The sequence below is a fragment of the Rhineura floridana genome, chromosome 3, assembly GCF_030035675.1.
Source record: "Rhineura floridana isolate rRhiFlo1 chromosome 3, rRhiFlo1.hap2, whole genome shotgun sequence".
Lineage (NCBI taxonomy): Eukaryota > Metazoa > Chordata > Lepidosauria > Squamata > Rhineuridae > Rhineura > Rhineura floridana.
In genome coordinates, this window is record NC_084482.1 from 204,893,189 (window position 1) to 204,907,681 (window position 14,493).

At 45.3% G+C, this 14,493-nt stretch overlaps 1 protein-coding gene across 3 annotated transcripts; it reads left to right on the forward strand.

Annotated features, from left to right (window-relative positions):
* The first annotated feature begins 532 nt into the window (after positions 1 to 532).
* Positions 533 to 7,969, forward strand: LOC133381251 (zinc finger protein OZF-like). 3 transcript variants are annotated; one of them, XM_061620113.1, is made up of 7 exons: positions 533 to 642; positions 1,402 to 1,564; positions 2,078 to 2,293; positions 2,517 to 2,611; positions 4,695 to 4,821; positions 5,904 to 6,044; positions 6,326 to 7,969. In XM_061620113.1, exons 4-7 carry the CDS (start codon positions 2,534 to 2,536, stop codon positions 7,342 to 7,344), a joined length of 1,365 nt encoding a protein of 454 aa, XP_061476097.1. In that variant the 5' UTR covers positions 533 to 642; positions 1,402 to 1,564; positions 2,078 to 2,293; positions 2,517 to 2,533; the 3' UTR covers positions 7,345 to 7,969. The 3 variants fall into 3 exon arrangements, with proteins under 3 accessions (XP_061476097.1, XP_061476095.1, XP_061476098.1); XM_061620111.1 differs by lacking the exon at positions 2,078 to 2,293; XM_061620114.1 differs by lacking the exon at positions 2,078 to 2,293 and having other exon boundaries at positions 537 to 642; positions 5,931 to 6,044.
* Positions 7,970 to 14,493: the final 6,524 nt, after the last annotated feature.

Here is a 14,493-nt window from a genome sequence, read left to right on the forward strand (position 1 = left end):
CTCCACCTCACATCAAGACTGAGTGTCATTTTTTTGGCCCACATCCAGCCCATTATGTCCTCCAGGCAATGGTCCAGATACTAATCAGATCATTGCATGCATCAGGTTAATTGTTATTGATTTGTCAATAAGATTTATACCTCAATCATTAAAAAAACCGCTCTAAGTTTACATAAAATCATAAGAAAATACCTGTAAAAACAGATTTTAAAAAAACCAAATAGATATAATAACATTACATGTCTGGATAGGCTTGACTTAAGAAAAAAGTTTTTTTTTAAGTTGGCATAAAAAACAATGCAAACAAAGGTGTCTGCCTAATAGTAATATTAACATTAATAGGCAGGAAGTCCAGATAGTAGGTGCTGCCACACTAAAAGTTCAATTTCCAGCAAGTGCAGAACAAGTATTAGATGGCATTTGTAAAATTCCGAAAGAAAAAGAGAGGGAGGGAGATCTTTTTATTGGAGAGGCTTGATTCTAAATCAGTGCCCTGGCAAGTACTACAATTCCCAGATACCCTTGCCTTCAGAGAGAAGGGAAGCACGAGGACTGCAAATCCCAGAAGGCCTTGGGCTTTCCGGCTGCCAGGCTGATTGCCTTGTTATCCAGATCTTCGGAACACAAAGGCAGGTCTTGGGGGTAAGCACTCAAGGATCCTGCTTGCTGGGATGGGTGCTGGTACTGATGAGTCACAGCCGGGGAGGGGAGGAACTCGAGCTGCAGCTCTGCGGGCTAAAAGCTGGGAGGAGAGGAGAATTATATGTATTACATATTTGTCTAAGGTTGACAACTTCTTTTAGCAGCCTCTGCTGCTGTGCCTTCAGCAGGCTTGAGCTGTTAGAAGGTGGTTCTGTTTTTTCTCCATACCGTGTAAAGCGTTGCTTGCTGATTCCTGAAAACCAATCTGCTGTAAAAGGCAGAAGAGCAATCTAGGACATTTCCCCGGTCAGTTGGCAACCCTGTCCTTAAAAAGGGGGGGGGAGTCTGGTGGCAATAAAGACAATAAATCTATTTGTTTTTAAAGTGCTACAAGACTTTCTTTTTAATTTGATTTTTTCAATCCCATAAGTATGCAATATACAGTGGTTACAGAGCCATATAAATGCACAGTTCATTAAAGCTTACCTGATACACCCATAATTACTGCTTCATTTGTTTTATATTGATCCCAGTGCAACAAAAATGGTAGCCCATTTTCTTTCTTTCTCTTAAAAAAAGTATGTTGACTGGATCCTTACCTCCCCAAATTGCTTGTAATGTAATGTTGTTCATTATCATTCCCGTATTTTCCTTTTACAGAGGTCTATTGATATATCTGTATGTTTCATGATAGAGCTGTAAGGGGGGGGGGAGTTGTTGCGTTTTGGCTTCTATGCCTCCCAAATTATCTTTTTCAAGGAAGGAGAGGAAGAGCATGAAGCCAGAGTGAAACCCATTTACAAAGAGCCCAGAACAGGACCAGATACGGAAAAGAAAAAAACCCAGTGGGAAAGAGACATTCATCATCCCAACCTGCTGATCCTACTTGTGGGAAATTCCAATATGTAGATTCACCATTGAGGTGAGCTGTCGCTTCTTTTCTTATGATATTGGGGTTCCCATTTTTGTTGCAGGCTATGGGTGGGGACCCCTAGCAACACGCCTTTGGTGGTCCCTCCAATCCCTTCTTCGCCCCCCCCCCAGCTGACCCTGTCCTCCCTGCTTCATCTCCAGGAGAGGACAGGTGAGTCACTAGAGGCAGCAGCGATGGCTCCTTGCAACCATCCCTCACTTGCAGCCTGTCCTCATAGGGGAGTTGCCCCACCCCCTTGATCACTGTGGTGAAGAACTTAAGAAGAGCCCTGCAGCAGGGTCAGGCTCATGGCCCATCTCATCGAGCATCCTCTTCTCACAGTGGCCAACCAGGTGCTCTTGGCAGAGCTGGAAAAGGTGGGACACCTCCCCTATGAGGAAAGGCTGCAGCATTTGGGGCTTTTTAGTTTAGAGAAAACATCAGTAAGAGGAGGCACGATGGAGGTGCATAAAATTGATGCATGGCATGGAGAAAGTGGACAAAAAAAAGCTTTTCTCCCAGTCTCAGAACCCTAGAACTCATGGACATCCAATGAAGCTGAATGTTGGAAGGTTCAGGACAGGCAAAAGGAAGGACTTCTTCACGCAGCGCAGAGTTAAGCTATGGAAGTCCCTCCCAGAGGAGGCAGTGATGGCCACCGACTTGGACGGCTCTAAAAGAGGATTAGACAAATTCATGGAGGATAAAGGCTATCAGTGGCTACTATTAGCCGCAATGGTAATGTTCTGCTTCCACTGTCAGAGGCGGGGAGAGGACAGTTGCATTCAGGTTCTTGTAGGCTTTCCAGAGGCACCTGGTTGGCCATTGCAAGAACAGGGCACTGGACTAGATCAGCCTTTAGCCTGATTCAGCAGCCAGGCTCTTCTAAGCTTTAAGATGCAGTTCGATTCTTCTCCCTCACCAAAAAGAAAAAATCTCTGATATCTCCCCCTTGTTTTAGATCCCATAAAGTGCAGAATGTCGTCCTCGGTTAAATCTGGATTCCCCCCTCCTTCCGAGGGGAGAGGTGGAGGCACTCCAGTGAAGCCAGCTCAGGTAGGAGATTTTTGGAGAAGACAGGTCAAGGTTCCAGAGTCGACTGTGTGTTCCTCAGCAGATCTTTTTTCTTTTAGTTTCATTTTTTTAAAAATACTAATATTTGTATTAAGTCTTTTTCATTTACCCCAACGTCACAAATATGCCATAAAAACAGAAAGGCAAAGTAAAAAAGGGCTGTTTTGCCACCTGAGGCAAAGGCCAAGATGGCCTCCACCTTTCCACATACATAAGCTGATTGGAGAAGCAGCTGAATCGTAGGCTGCGTACTCACCATACATTTAAAGCACATTTAAAGCACGTGACTCCCCCAAAGAATCCTGGGAACTGTAGTTTGTCAAGGTTGCTAGGAACTGTAGTTCTGCGAGGGGTAAACTAGAGTTTCCAGGATATAATGGTTCCCCTCATGGAGCTTCAGTTCTCAGAGAGTGGTTTAACTCTTCCCAGGGAACTCTGAAAATTGTAGCTCTGTGAGGGGTGTCTCCTAACAACTGTCAGCACCCTTCACAAACTACTGTTCCCAGGATTCTTTAGGGCAAGCCATGACTGTTAAAGTGGTATGATACTGCTGTAAATGTTTAGTGCAGATGGGGCCCACTTTTTTGTAATCCTCAGTATATGGGTAGTTCATGTACGGTGAGCAAGGAAAAGGTCTTCTGTCCTTTGAGGGATTGTTGGATTCTATTTACTTTTCCAGCATGGGGCTAATTTGTTTCTGCTGTCCAGGGTTAAGGTTCAGTAGGGGCAGGGGTGGGGAGCCGTTTTTTAGCCCAAGGACCGCATTCCTTTCTAGGGGCCACATGCCAGTGGTGGGCGGGGCCAGAGGCAGAAGTGGGCAGAGCATTGCGTGTGATTTTTTAAAATCTTTGTTCCATAAGCTGGTTTCTACACATAACTCACACGTTCCTGTCTATCCCAGGCAAGCCAAAAGTATTATCATGGTTCAAGGAGACATTTCAGCCAAGCAAAAAGGAGTATGCAAAGAAGGGCTGGTGAGGAGTGTGGCCCAAGAGGGGGTGTGGCCTGTGGAGAGCCCTGAAGGCCAGATAGAGAGGCCTGGAGGGCCACATTTGCCCTCCTACACACACATACACTGAGATCACCCATCCCTGCCATGGGAAGAGATACCCTATCAATTCTGTCTTGTGAATTTTTGATCTCTCAGCAGCTGACTCGTGAAAAGCTTTCCTTGAAAAGAGGACATTTTGAAAACTGCCATCATAATGTCCCCAAACAGCTGCAGGAGTTATTAGAAAATGTCCTAACCCTTAACAGCAAAAAAATGTGAATGTACTGCCTTCAAGTCGATTCCGACTTAGGGCAACCCTACGAATAGAGTTTTCACAAGGCTGAGAGGCAGCGACGGGCCCAAGGTCGCCCAGTGAGCTTCATGGCTATGTGGGGATTCGAACCCTGGTCTCTCAGGTCGTGGTCCAGCACCTTAACCACTACACCACACTGGCTGTCTTAACGGCAAACGGCTCTGCAGAAAAAATCCTTGAGGTTTCCACATCCACAGAACGCTTTTCATACTAGCAAAGCAATATGCCTGATGTACCTTTCTCCTCCTCCTATTTTAACAGTCCACAAAGACAAAAAGCTGCAAATTATCAGGCTATCAATGCTAAAATATCTGTCTAAGCCCAGGATGGGGAACCTGTGGCCTCCAGATGTTGCTGGACTCCAACTCTCATCAGCCCCAGCCAGGATGACCAATGGTCAGGGATAATGGGAGGTGGAGCCTAAGTATCTAAAGGGCCTCAGGTTCCCCGCCTAGGCCAACACAGGAAACATTCTGTCCCAGCTGAGCCACAGAGGGGTTCTGAGGGAAAGGAGATTTATGGAGATTATGGAGAGCCAGTGTGGTATAGTGGGTAGAGTCTGAAGTAGGATCTGAGAGACGAGGGTTCAAATCCTCACTCAGCCATGAAGCTCATTGGGTGACCTTGGGCCAGTAACTGTCTCTCTCTTAGCCTAACCTACCTCACAGGATTGTTGTGGGGAAAAATTGGGAAGAGGGACACTTGGAGGAAAGATGTGATAGAAATAACTAGTAAAGAAAAGGTTTTCTTTGTTCTTGCAGGGGCCGTTGACCTTTGACGATGTAGCTGTGTATTTCACAGAAGGGCAGGCAGCCCTGCTGAGTCCCGTTCAAAGGGCCTTGTACAGGGAGGTCATGCTGGAGAATTATGGAAACGTGGCCTTGATGGGTAAGGAAAGAAGAGGCACCTTCATGAAAGCGATGTGTGTGTCTGGTTTCTTTTTATGTAGCGGTCACACCAACCTGTTGCAATTAGATTTTAATTTATTTTGTACTGGACTTTTGTTTTAAATCTGTGCACTGTATTTTGAAAACAACACACAACCACCACCACCAATGGGACCTGCAACAAAATGTTGCTGTGTGGAGTGCTCCCCTTCTGGGTTCCATCTGGTCAGCTATGCCCACTTTTATGATACTCCATACCATTCTCCCTTCCCAGTTTTATCCCCCCCCCCCGGTTAGTTAGCATTCTGTGTCACCGAGCATCGCACTGGGCTGTTGGGAGATTTTCCTCCCCCACCCTTAACCCTCACCCAACTTCAGAGTTCTCCTGAGCACGCTGATGTATCCTCCTTGTACATGCGTGATGATGTTTTGCCTACATAAGGGTTCAGATTCTGAAAACAGAATTCACTATGATTCTATAGCAGCCTTTGCCAACCATATTATTGGACTGCAGCCTCCATCATCCCTGACCATTGGCCATGCTGGCTGGGGCTGATGGGAATTGTAATCCTAGTAATCGTATCTCGTAATCATGAGCTGTCTAAGAATGTTTATGTATTTTCTGTCATATTTGGTTGTCGCAAGCCAAAAGGACCCATTCACATTCATTGTGAAGTTAAATCCCAACAACCAGCAAGGAAGCTTTCAGTAGACTCTGCTGCAGGACTAGCACATGACTGAAAACACAGGAACATAGGAAGCTGCCTTATCTTGAGTCAGACCATTGGTCCGTCTAGCTCAGTATTATCAACACTGACTGGCAGCAGCTCTCCAGGATTTCAGACTCATTCAGTCCGCTGCCTCTCCAGGTAAGGCAAGGAAATCCAGGACAGCTGCTGCCAGTCAGTGTCGACAATACTGAGCTAGATGGACCAATGGTCTGACTCAAGATAAGGCGGCTTCTTTTGTTCCTAACAAGGGATGGCCTAGATGGCATACCAGGCCCCTTCCAGCCTGCATTTGTGGGCCCTTGACTGGGTGTTACTGACAGATTAGCTGTTCAACAAATTATAACTGTTATAGTTTCCTTGTTCTTTCCTCTTTCCCGAGATGGATCTCCAGCCCCCAAGCCTGAACTCATCTCCCGGCTGGAACGAGGGGAAGATTTGTGGGTGCCTGATTCTCAGGATATGGATGAAACCATGATTTCTGACAAAGGCTTGGGTAAGAGGTTTGGGATAAGCCGTTGGACTGCTCACCCCCTCAGCCCTATCCTCCAGCTATTAACAATTACCTGAAACTGTTTTACTTTCTTTTCTTATATCATGATGTGGATTTTTGAGGGAATGTTTACTGAGACCTTTTGCAAGGCGCCATAGGAGCTACTGGCAGGCACACGGGCACCATGTTGGTGACCCTTGTGTTAAATCTGTTTTCTGAGATTCCTTCTCACCAGACTCAGAAGTGAATCTTTGTGTGTGGTTTTTGCTCTTTTCTCCTTACAGGTAACTCAGTGAAGAAGCATTCATGCTCAGAATACAGGCAGCATTTTACTCAAAAAACAACTCTTGCCAGACACCAGAGAATTCATGCAGGAGAAAAATCCTACAACTCTTTGGAGTGTGGGAAGTGTTTTTCTCAACAGCCAGGACCTGTGAGCCATCGGACAGTCCATGTGGAGGAGAAACCATATACGTGCTGGGAGTGTGGGAAATGCTTTGTTTACAAATCAAAACTCATCGTGCATCAGAGAGCCCACACGGGGGAGAAACCCTACATGTGCCAGCAGTGTGAGAAATGCTTTGCTTACAAATCATGCCTTGTAAGTCATCAGAGACTTCACACAGGAGAGAAACCGTATGAATGTTTGGAGTGCGGGAAAAGTTTTGCTCAACAATCTGCTTTCGTGATCCATCAGAGAAGTCACACAGGGGAGAAACCGTACAAATGCACAGAGTGTTGTAAATGTTTTCCTCAACTCTCTGACCTGGTGAACCACCGGAGGGTGCACACAGGAGAGAAACCCTATAATTGCTTGGAGTGTGGAAAATCTTTTGCCCAGTGCTCAGCCCTCGTGATCCACCACAGGGTGCACATTGGTGAGAAACCGTATACGTGCTTACAGTGTGGGAAAGGTTTTCCACAGCAGTCGGAGCTTGTGAAACACTGGAGAATCCACACAGGAGAGAAACCCTATGCGTGCTTTGAGTGTGGGAAATGTTTCCTTCAACAAGCACACCTCAGCGGACACCAGCGAATCCACTCAGGCGAGAAACCTTACAGCTGCAGGGAATGTGGGAAATGTTTTGCCGACAAATCAAACCTTATGAATCACTGGAGAACCCACACAGGAGAGAAGCCCTACAACTGCACTGAGTGTGGGAAATGTTTTGGGCAGAAATCCCACCTTGTGAGGCACCAGAGAGTCCACACGGGGGAGAAACCTTATAACTGCTTGGAGTGTGGGAAATGTTTTGCTCAGAAGTCAAATCTTTTGATGCATCAGAGAGTCCATTTGGGGTAGAACTTTTTTGTGAAATATGCTCTTCATATCTGAAGGGTCATATTTTCAACCTCAAAGAGGGGTTTTTGTCTACATCAATGAATCAGTTTTGGGTTGTAACACATACTATGTTAGGCTAGAGGTTACCACGATATCCCTATTCACAGGGTCGCCATAAGTTGGGATCAACTTGAAAGCATTTCATTTTCAGTTCAAGGTTCTTGTATTAATTTACAAAGCCCTTAACAACTTGGGTCCAGGACATGCTAAGGATTGCCTGATTCCTTATATTCCTGCCGAATCACTGAGTGCTTTGGAGCAGTCTCTAGTCCCCCATGGCTCAGATGCCTCGTATCCATCAGGATGCCTCATATCCACCAGAAGCTGCGCATTCAGAATTGTGAACCTGACTCCGTGGAACTCCCCGCAGCTGAGATCAGATAGGCCCCCTCCTTGTTAAACTTCTAGCGCTTGACCTTCCTCTTTCTGCAGGCATTTTAAGCAATTTGTACTATGACTATGTTTTTTTCTTTAGTTTAAACATATTATTTTGTTTTATAGACTGATATGCAAACTGTTTTGTGACCATCTGTGGTGAAAAGCAGCCTATGAATATTGGAAATAAAATTAAAAAATAAGCATCCAAGCCACTGTTTTATTTCTTAGTGTCTGGTTCTGGAACAAAGGTATCAAGTCTTACTCTAGAATGCTGCAATCTAGTAGTCAGCAGAAGGTAGACGGGGATCCACTGGTAGGGTTGTGATTTGACATAGACCAGGAAGGATTTCTGACTCCCAACTTTATAACAATCAGAACAACTTTTCCCACATAAATTAGGCTGCTGAAATGAAGGAAGCAAACCGGAGTCACACCCACAACATACATGTAAAGCACTTTTATATACCACTTGTAACAGTCATGGCTTCTCCCAAAGAATCCTGGAAACTTTTAAGGTTCTCCTAACAACTCTCAGCACCCTTAGCAAAGTGCAGCTGCTATGAGAGAAGCCATGACTGTTACAAGTGGTATAAGAATGCTTTAAATGTGGATGTGACGCAGGAGGGGACTTTTGTGTGAAAGGATTCGGAGCTCAGTTTCTGGTACTGAAATCAAATTCCTGAAAGGGAATCACAAGGACAGTAAGTGGGATGTTTCATCTGCCGCCACCTGCCAGCATCACCCAGGCACCTCCACTAGCTTCTGTTTGGCTGGTATCAAGATCACTGGGTCCCCAAACCCTGGAAACCCCAGCTCTTGTAAGACAACCTGCAGTTCCCAATCCAACCAGGGCTGGAAAAGAATGAAAACCAACCCTGTAAGGTAGGCCACTGCTGGAAACCACAGCTATTATAAGGCATCCTGCAGTCACCAATTCCACCACAGCTGGCAAATACCAAAACCCACCCTGTGAGGTAGGTCCTGCTGCCACCACTCTTTGCGTCCCCCAGTTTGGGCCAGGAAATACCCAAACCTTATTAAATGGATGTCCTCAGGATTCCAAAGAGGCAAGCTCTGAAAGCCAGACTCTCTGTCTGTTGGAGCCCCAAGCCAACCAGACTAACTCAGCAGCAGCCAAGAGGCCAAAGGGCTGGTTCAGTACCCAAGGCTTATCTGGAAGACCACACACCAGTAAACAGGCTGTTCTATTAAAAATATAAGTGCATACAAAACAGCATACAAATCCTTAAACTCCGAGTATCTATAAGGCATAGGTATAAATCACCAATAAACATCAAAAGACAGTTGAGAACAGAGCTCGGAAAAGTTACTTTTTTTGAACTACAACTCCCATCAGCCCCAGTCAGCATGGCCACTGGATTGGGCTGATGGGAGTTGTAGTTCAAAAAAAGTAACTTTTCCAAGTTCTGGTTGAGAATCGTACCAGAGAATGAAAATAAAGAAGCTAAGTGTTCCTAACTCAAGAGACATGCCAACAGAGCTTAGAATAGCAAAGATACCTGAGCCCACCAGGAACAGCAAAGCACATCACTGAAGATGTACAGCCAAGATAAGATGTGGGACAAGTAAAAAAAATATCCTAACTCTTATACAGAAAGGCATAGCAATAGCAAAGGCATGAAAGCGCCAGTCAGAAGATTCCTGGAGGGTGGAATATACCAGGCGCTTTTCACACCTTTTTGGACATGCGCTCCCACAGCTAACTTAGGCCACAGTTTAACTATATACTGCGTGAAGGAGCAGGGGAGCAGGAGACCTGACCTCCTCTCTGAGAGATTGTACTGCCCTACACATTTGTAAAAATGCCAACACAATTTGGGTTGGTCTTTCACAGTCCAATCCACTTCCTATGTAGCTTGGAAGAATTTGGCCACATCTGCCTGTGAACCTTTTCCGGCTCTACGATATCCTTTTTGAGGGGAGGCAACCAGAACTGTACACAGTATTCCAGATTAGGTCCTCAAGGTATGTTCTGGGTTGATTTAGAAGCCAGGTGGGGTACACGATCATAGAGAAGTGATGGAAGGGGCGGGCGGGGGGGGGGAGAGTGAAAGATGACAGCCAGAAATGGAGTGCTGTTTCAAGGAGGGAGGTGCACCAAAGGGATTTTACCCCAATAGCAAAGCATCTGCAGGGAAGCCTGTAGGGATGGGGTTCTCTGCCTAGTTCCGATCCGCTTGTATTCCAATAGACCGTTGTTCAATCCTGATCTGCTCTTTGTTTGTTCTCACTTGCTTTGGCACTTGCTGATTTGATACGCTATTGTCGTTGTTTTTTATTGTGAAAACAATTGTAATTTTTAACGTAAATGCTTGTGTAAATGATCACGTGTTTCATGTCATTTATTTTTTCCTGTTTATCACACCTACACATGGTTATGAATGCATCAACTTAAGAGGAAATTACGCAGATAATTATGTAAAATTGGGGGGGGGGGACTAAGAAAAAAACCTGTGCTGATTACAGCCGTGACCCGCCACAAATGGTCTGTGACAATTACAGCCACAACAATGCAAGAACAGCCCAACCCCTGCAAGCCAGTGCAAGAAATCCATGCTGGTCCAAAAAGATAGCAGACTGTCGGATTCAGTCAAAATCTGGTAATAACTCCGATTTAGTGGATAATCTCCTCCATCTCTAGGACCTAAGGGAGTGGGATGGAGGTTGTAGTGGAGTAGGCTGGTAAATTACTGAGGGAAATTACTTAGGAAAGGCCTGGAAGGGAGAAGGAAGTTCTGTGAGAGAAACAGGTTTAGGACTTGGGGGGGGGAGGCGTTGGGGAGGGGGCAAGTTGTAGTCAATGGAGGTTAAGGGGGAGCCAGAACAGATATGGGGAGGAGGCAGGTAGGTTCTGGAGGGGAGCTGTATTGGTGGAGTGTCTCTGTAAACCAGGAACAGGGAACCTTGGACTTTCCGGAAGTTGCTGAACTACAGTGCCCATTGTCCTGGCCATTGGCCACACTTGCTGAGGTTGATGGGAGCTACAGTTCAGCAACATCTGGAGGGTCAAAGTTTCCCCACATCTATGATTGATGTTGGCTTATTTATCTGTATACTGATTTTTAAAAATAATTTATAAACTGCTTGATTATAAAAGAAAACCACACCTCTAAGTGGTTTACAAGACAAACCACTGACCACCCATCCTGTTTTTTTGCCCACAGCAGTGGTTTAATACTGGAGGGGTCAATACAAAAGTATAGTAAATACACGTACAAAAATCCAGTCAATCATTACAATATTTTAAAGCAATAAAGACAATGTTATCTTGCTGTCTGCGGGAAGGCCTCCCTGAAAGGCTGCTGTTCTCCTGGTGCAGATGCAGCAAAGCAGTGTTTTTCAGCCTTGAATCCCTAGATATTGTTGGACTACAACTCCCATCATCCCCAGCCAGCTTTCCCCTGGAAACAGCTCCAGCGGAGGCAAACTCCCTACTGTCTGTGCTGGTGTTAAAACAAACAAAAACATTTATTGGTACAAAAACTTCAGCTCTCAGGAATGTTTGGTGTTCAGATTCTCGAAACGATCAGCACTCTTGCTTGTTTCATAAGTAGAGTGCCATTTGTAGTTTTCATGCCCTCGTCCTTTAAGGAGCAAGGCTTTCAGGTCACTAGGGTTTGCTTGGAATTTCAGGGCATGGATCTTCTCCAGCCATAAGCACAGTTACAAGTATGCTTGATGTCTTCCCCACCCCTTCAGTTCACAGGCTTTACTTTTGCAGGCATAATTTCATACCTCCTAGGCATTATCCACCTTCTCTCTTCCTTTCTAGAGTACATGTTCAGAGTTGATAGCAGACAGGAAAAACCCATTGGCCTCAATGAGACTCTTGATGCCCACATGTTCAGTCCTCAGAACGTGTTGGCCATGCAAAATGGACTCCTGTGCCAGGTCTGGCTGTCCCCTTTCCTGATTGGTTAGGACTTCAACTCCTCACCCTGTTGTTCTGCTGTGGGGTGACATAACTGTAGAGGGGGTCACATATCAATCTGGGGTCAATTCAGGGCTGGGGGCTGGAAATGAACCCCTTTGGGATCAATTTCTGGCACCCTATTTTGACTTGGGGGCTTAAAACCTCTTCTGATTGGTCCACTGGGGATCACATGTTTGTAGCGGTGTCACATGTCTCTATAGGACCAACCCAGTACCCAATTTTGACTAAAAACTCACCTATTGGTCCAATGGGGATCATGTGCTCCTGGGGAGGGTCACATGACTTCCATTTCTGAGGTGGCTTTCAGGGGGCTGGATATCCAGTGATGTCATCGGGGACTGGAACTTCTGGGGTAGGACATCAAGGGCAGAACATGCAGTGATGTCATCAATCAACCTCAAAAGGGGCACGGCTTAGCAATTTTCAGGAAGACTGGTTTGTGCAACCAAAATGGCTGTGTGGCAATGCATTGTGGGGAAGCATGTTGCTTGGATTAAAGTCTAAAGCTCAGTGCTGAGAAACAGCAACTTCTCACAGGTGAATAAAGTTAATTGAAAGCAGAGTGAAAACACCTGTGTTAGTTGCATACCTGGTGCCTCAAGGTCAACAACCTGAGAAACTGTTAATCTCTTAGGGCACAAAAACCCTGAAATAGTCCATCACCAAGAAGCCCTCTGATGGGCAAATTCTAGCTGTTGCTAGGATCCTTTCCCATAAAAGTGATCTGGTGCTATTGCTAAGTGCCCCATTTTGTCTGATGCTCTCCAAGATGCTGATCTATGAGCGGATGTGGAAGCATGGGGTCATTTTGCCTGTCTTCCTATGTGTGTAATAAGGCTAGGTTAGACAGACCGTTATTTTAGCCTGTGACTTGAACTCTTATGTATTTTAGTATTATACCTAACCTTCCGGGTGTTTGGTTATATGCTGCTATGGTTTTGCACTTATTCTTAATTTAATAAAGCTACCTCATATACTTGCAGTGTGTGTTCATTGCAAAGGGAATTTTGGCTCAGAGTCCAGCACCTTGGCCAGGAAGCCAGAAGCTGCTGTGAAATTGGGACTCTAGCCTGAGGCTCCAGGATAGTGAGTGAAGTTTGGCTCTTGTCCTGTGGAATCTCTGGTAGGTCTGTAATTCTGGTGCTTTGGGTTTCCCTTTGACCCAGAGTGGAATACCAGGTTAAAGGGGTGGTGGCAGTCTACCTACCTGGTAGGGTTGGTGTTTGGCTTTAAGTCAGCTCTAACAAGGGTGGCACGGAGGGTGCCTGGCAGGGACCAACTGTTCTGGTTTGGGCAGCTGCCCCCCCCCACATTTTTTACACTTATATTTGTTGTTATCTGCCTTCAAGTCGACTACGACTTAAGGTGACCCTATGAATCAATGACCTCCAATAGCATCTGTCATGAACCCCCGTTCAGATCTTGTAAGTTCAGGTCTGTGGCTTCCTTTTTGGAATCAATCTATCTCTTGTTTGGCCTTCCTTTTTTTCTACTCCTTTCTGTTTTCCTCAGCATTATAGTCTTTTCTAGTAAATCAGGTCTTCTCATGATGTGTCCAAAGCATGATAGCCTTATATACCTATACTATTTTATTAGCTTGTAAAATAACTGGAATTTGAAGGGCCCTACCTCAGTGGTAGATTATCTGCCTTGCATATAGAAGGCCCCAGGTCCAATCACTGGCATCTCCAGATAGGGCTGAAAGAGGCTTCCTGTCTGAAACCCTGGAGAGCCGCTGTCAGTCAGCATAGACCAGAAGTGGGGAATCTTTGGCCCTCCAGATGTTGCTGGACTACAACTCCCATCAGTCGTAGCAAGTATGGCCAATGGGATGATGGGAGTTGCAGTTAAGCAACATCCGGAGAGCCAAAAGTTCCCCACACCTGGTGTAGACAATATTTAGCAAGATGGACCATTGGTCTGACTCGCTATAAGGAAGCTTCCTATGTTCCTATGAAATACAACAGAAGGGTGTCTTTGGCAAGAGGTAAAGGGAGGGGGTGAGGGGTGAGTTAAGCAAGCAGGGGTGCAGCCCATAATATACAAATAAAATCCAGATAAATATGCATACAAAAAAAAGTAGAGAAAAACCTGGAGTTAAGGAAAACTAAAATTAAACAAAGAAGCAGTAAGAACTTTTTTTTGAGAAAGAAGGGAATTACTCTTCACAAAAATTGCTACTTCAGAATTGGTGCCCGAGTTTGCTTTTTCCGTCTTCCCTCCCTGTCCCTTTCCCCTTGTGTGTCATTTTTTTTAATGTAAGCCTGTGGGCAGAGATTGTCTTATTTTAATGATTGCATGTAAGCCTTCCTGGGAGCCTTTTTGCCTGAAGAGCCAGGTGCATATGCTTTAAATAAATAAATAATAGTCGTGAGTTATAGCACTGAGTGTGTAGTCTTTTTTGACACCACAACTTTTCTACATTCTGATCTGTCCTTTTCTCTCACCTCACTTTTTCATATTCAAGATTCAGTTCTGTACTGGCAAATCACAGGTCACGGGACAAACACTTGCAGAGAAAGTGTTCCATTGTTTTAGGGGTTGACAGGCTACAGGAAGACTCACAAAGGCCACCCAGCACTTCTGGTTGCACGGAGTAACAAATCTATCCTCACCGTTATTTTGACTAAGGCCGTGGCACCATTTCTGCTTCTAACACTCCACAAAAGAAAAACATTCTCAGTGTTGGCCCCCGAACTATGGAACAGTCTCCCTGAGGAAGTGTGCCTGGCGCCAACTCTGCTCTCTTTTCAGCGCCAGGTTAAAACCTTCCTGTT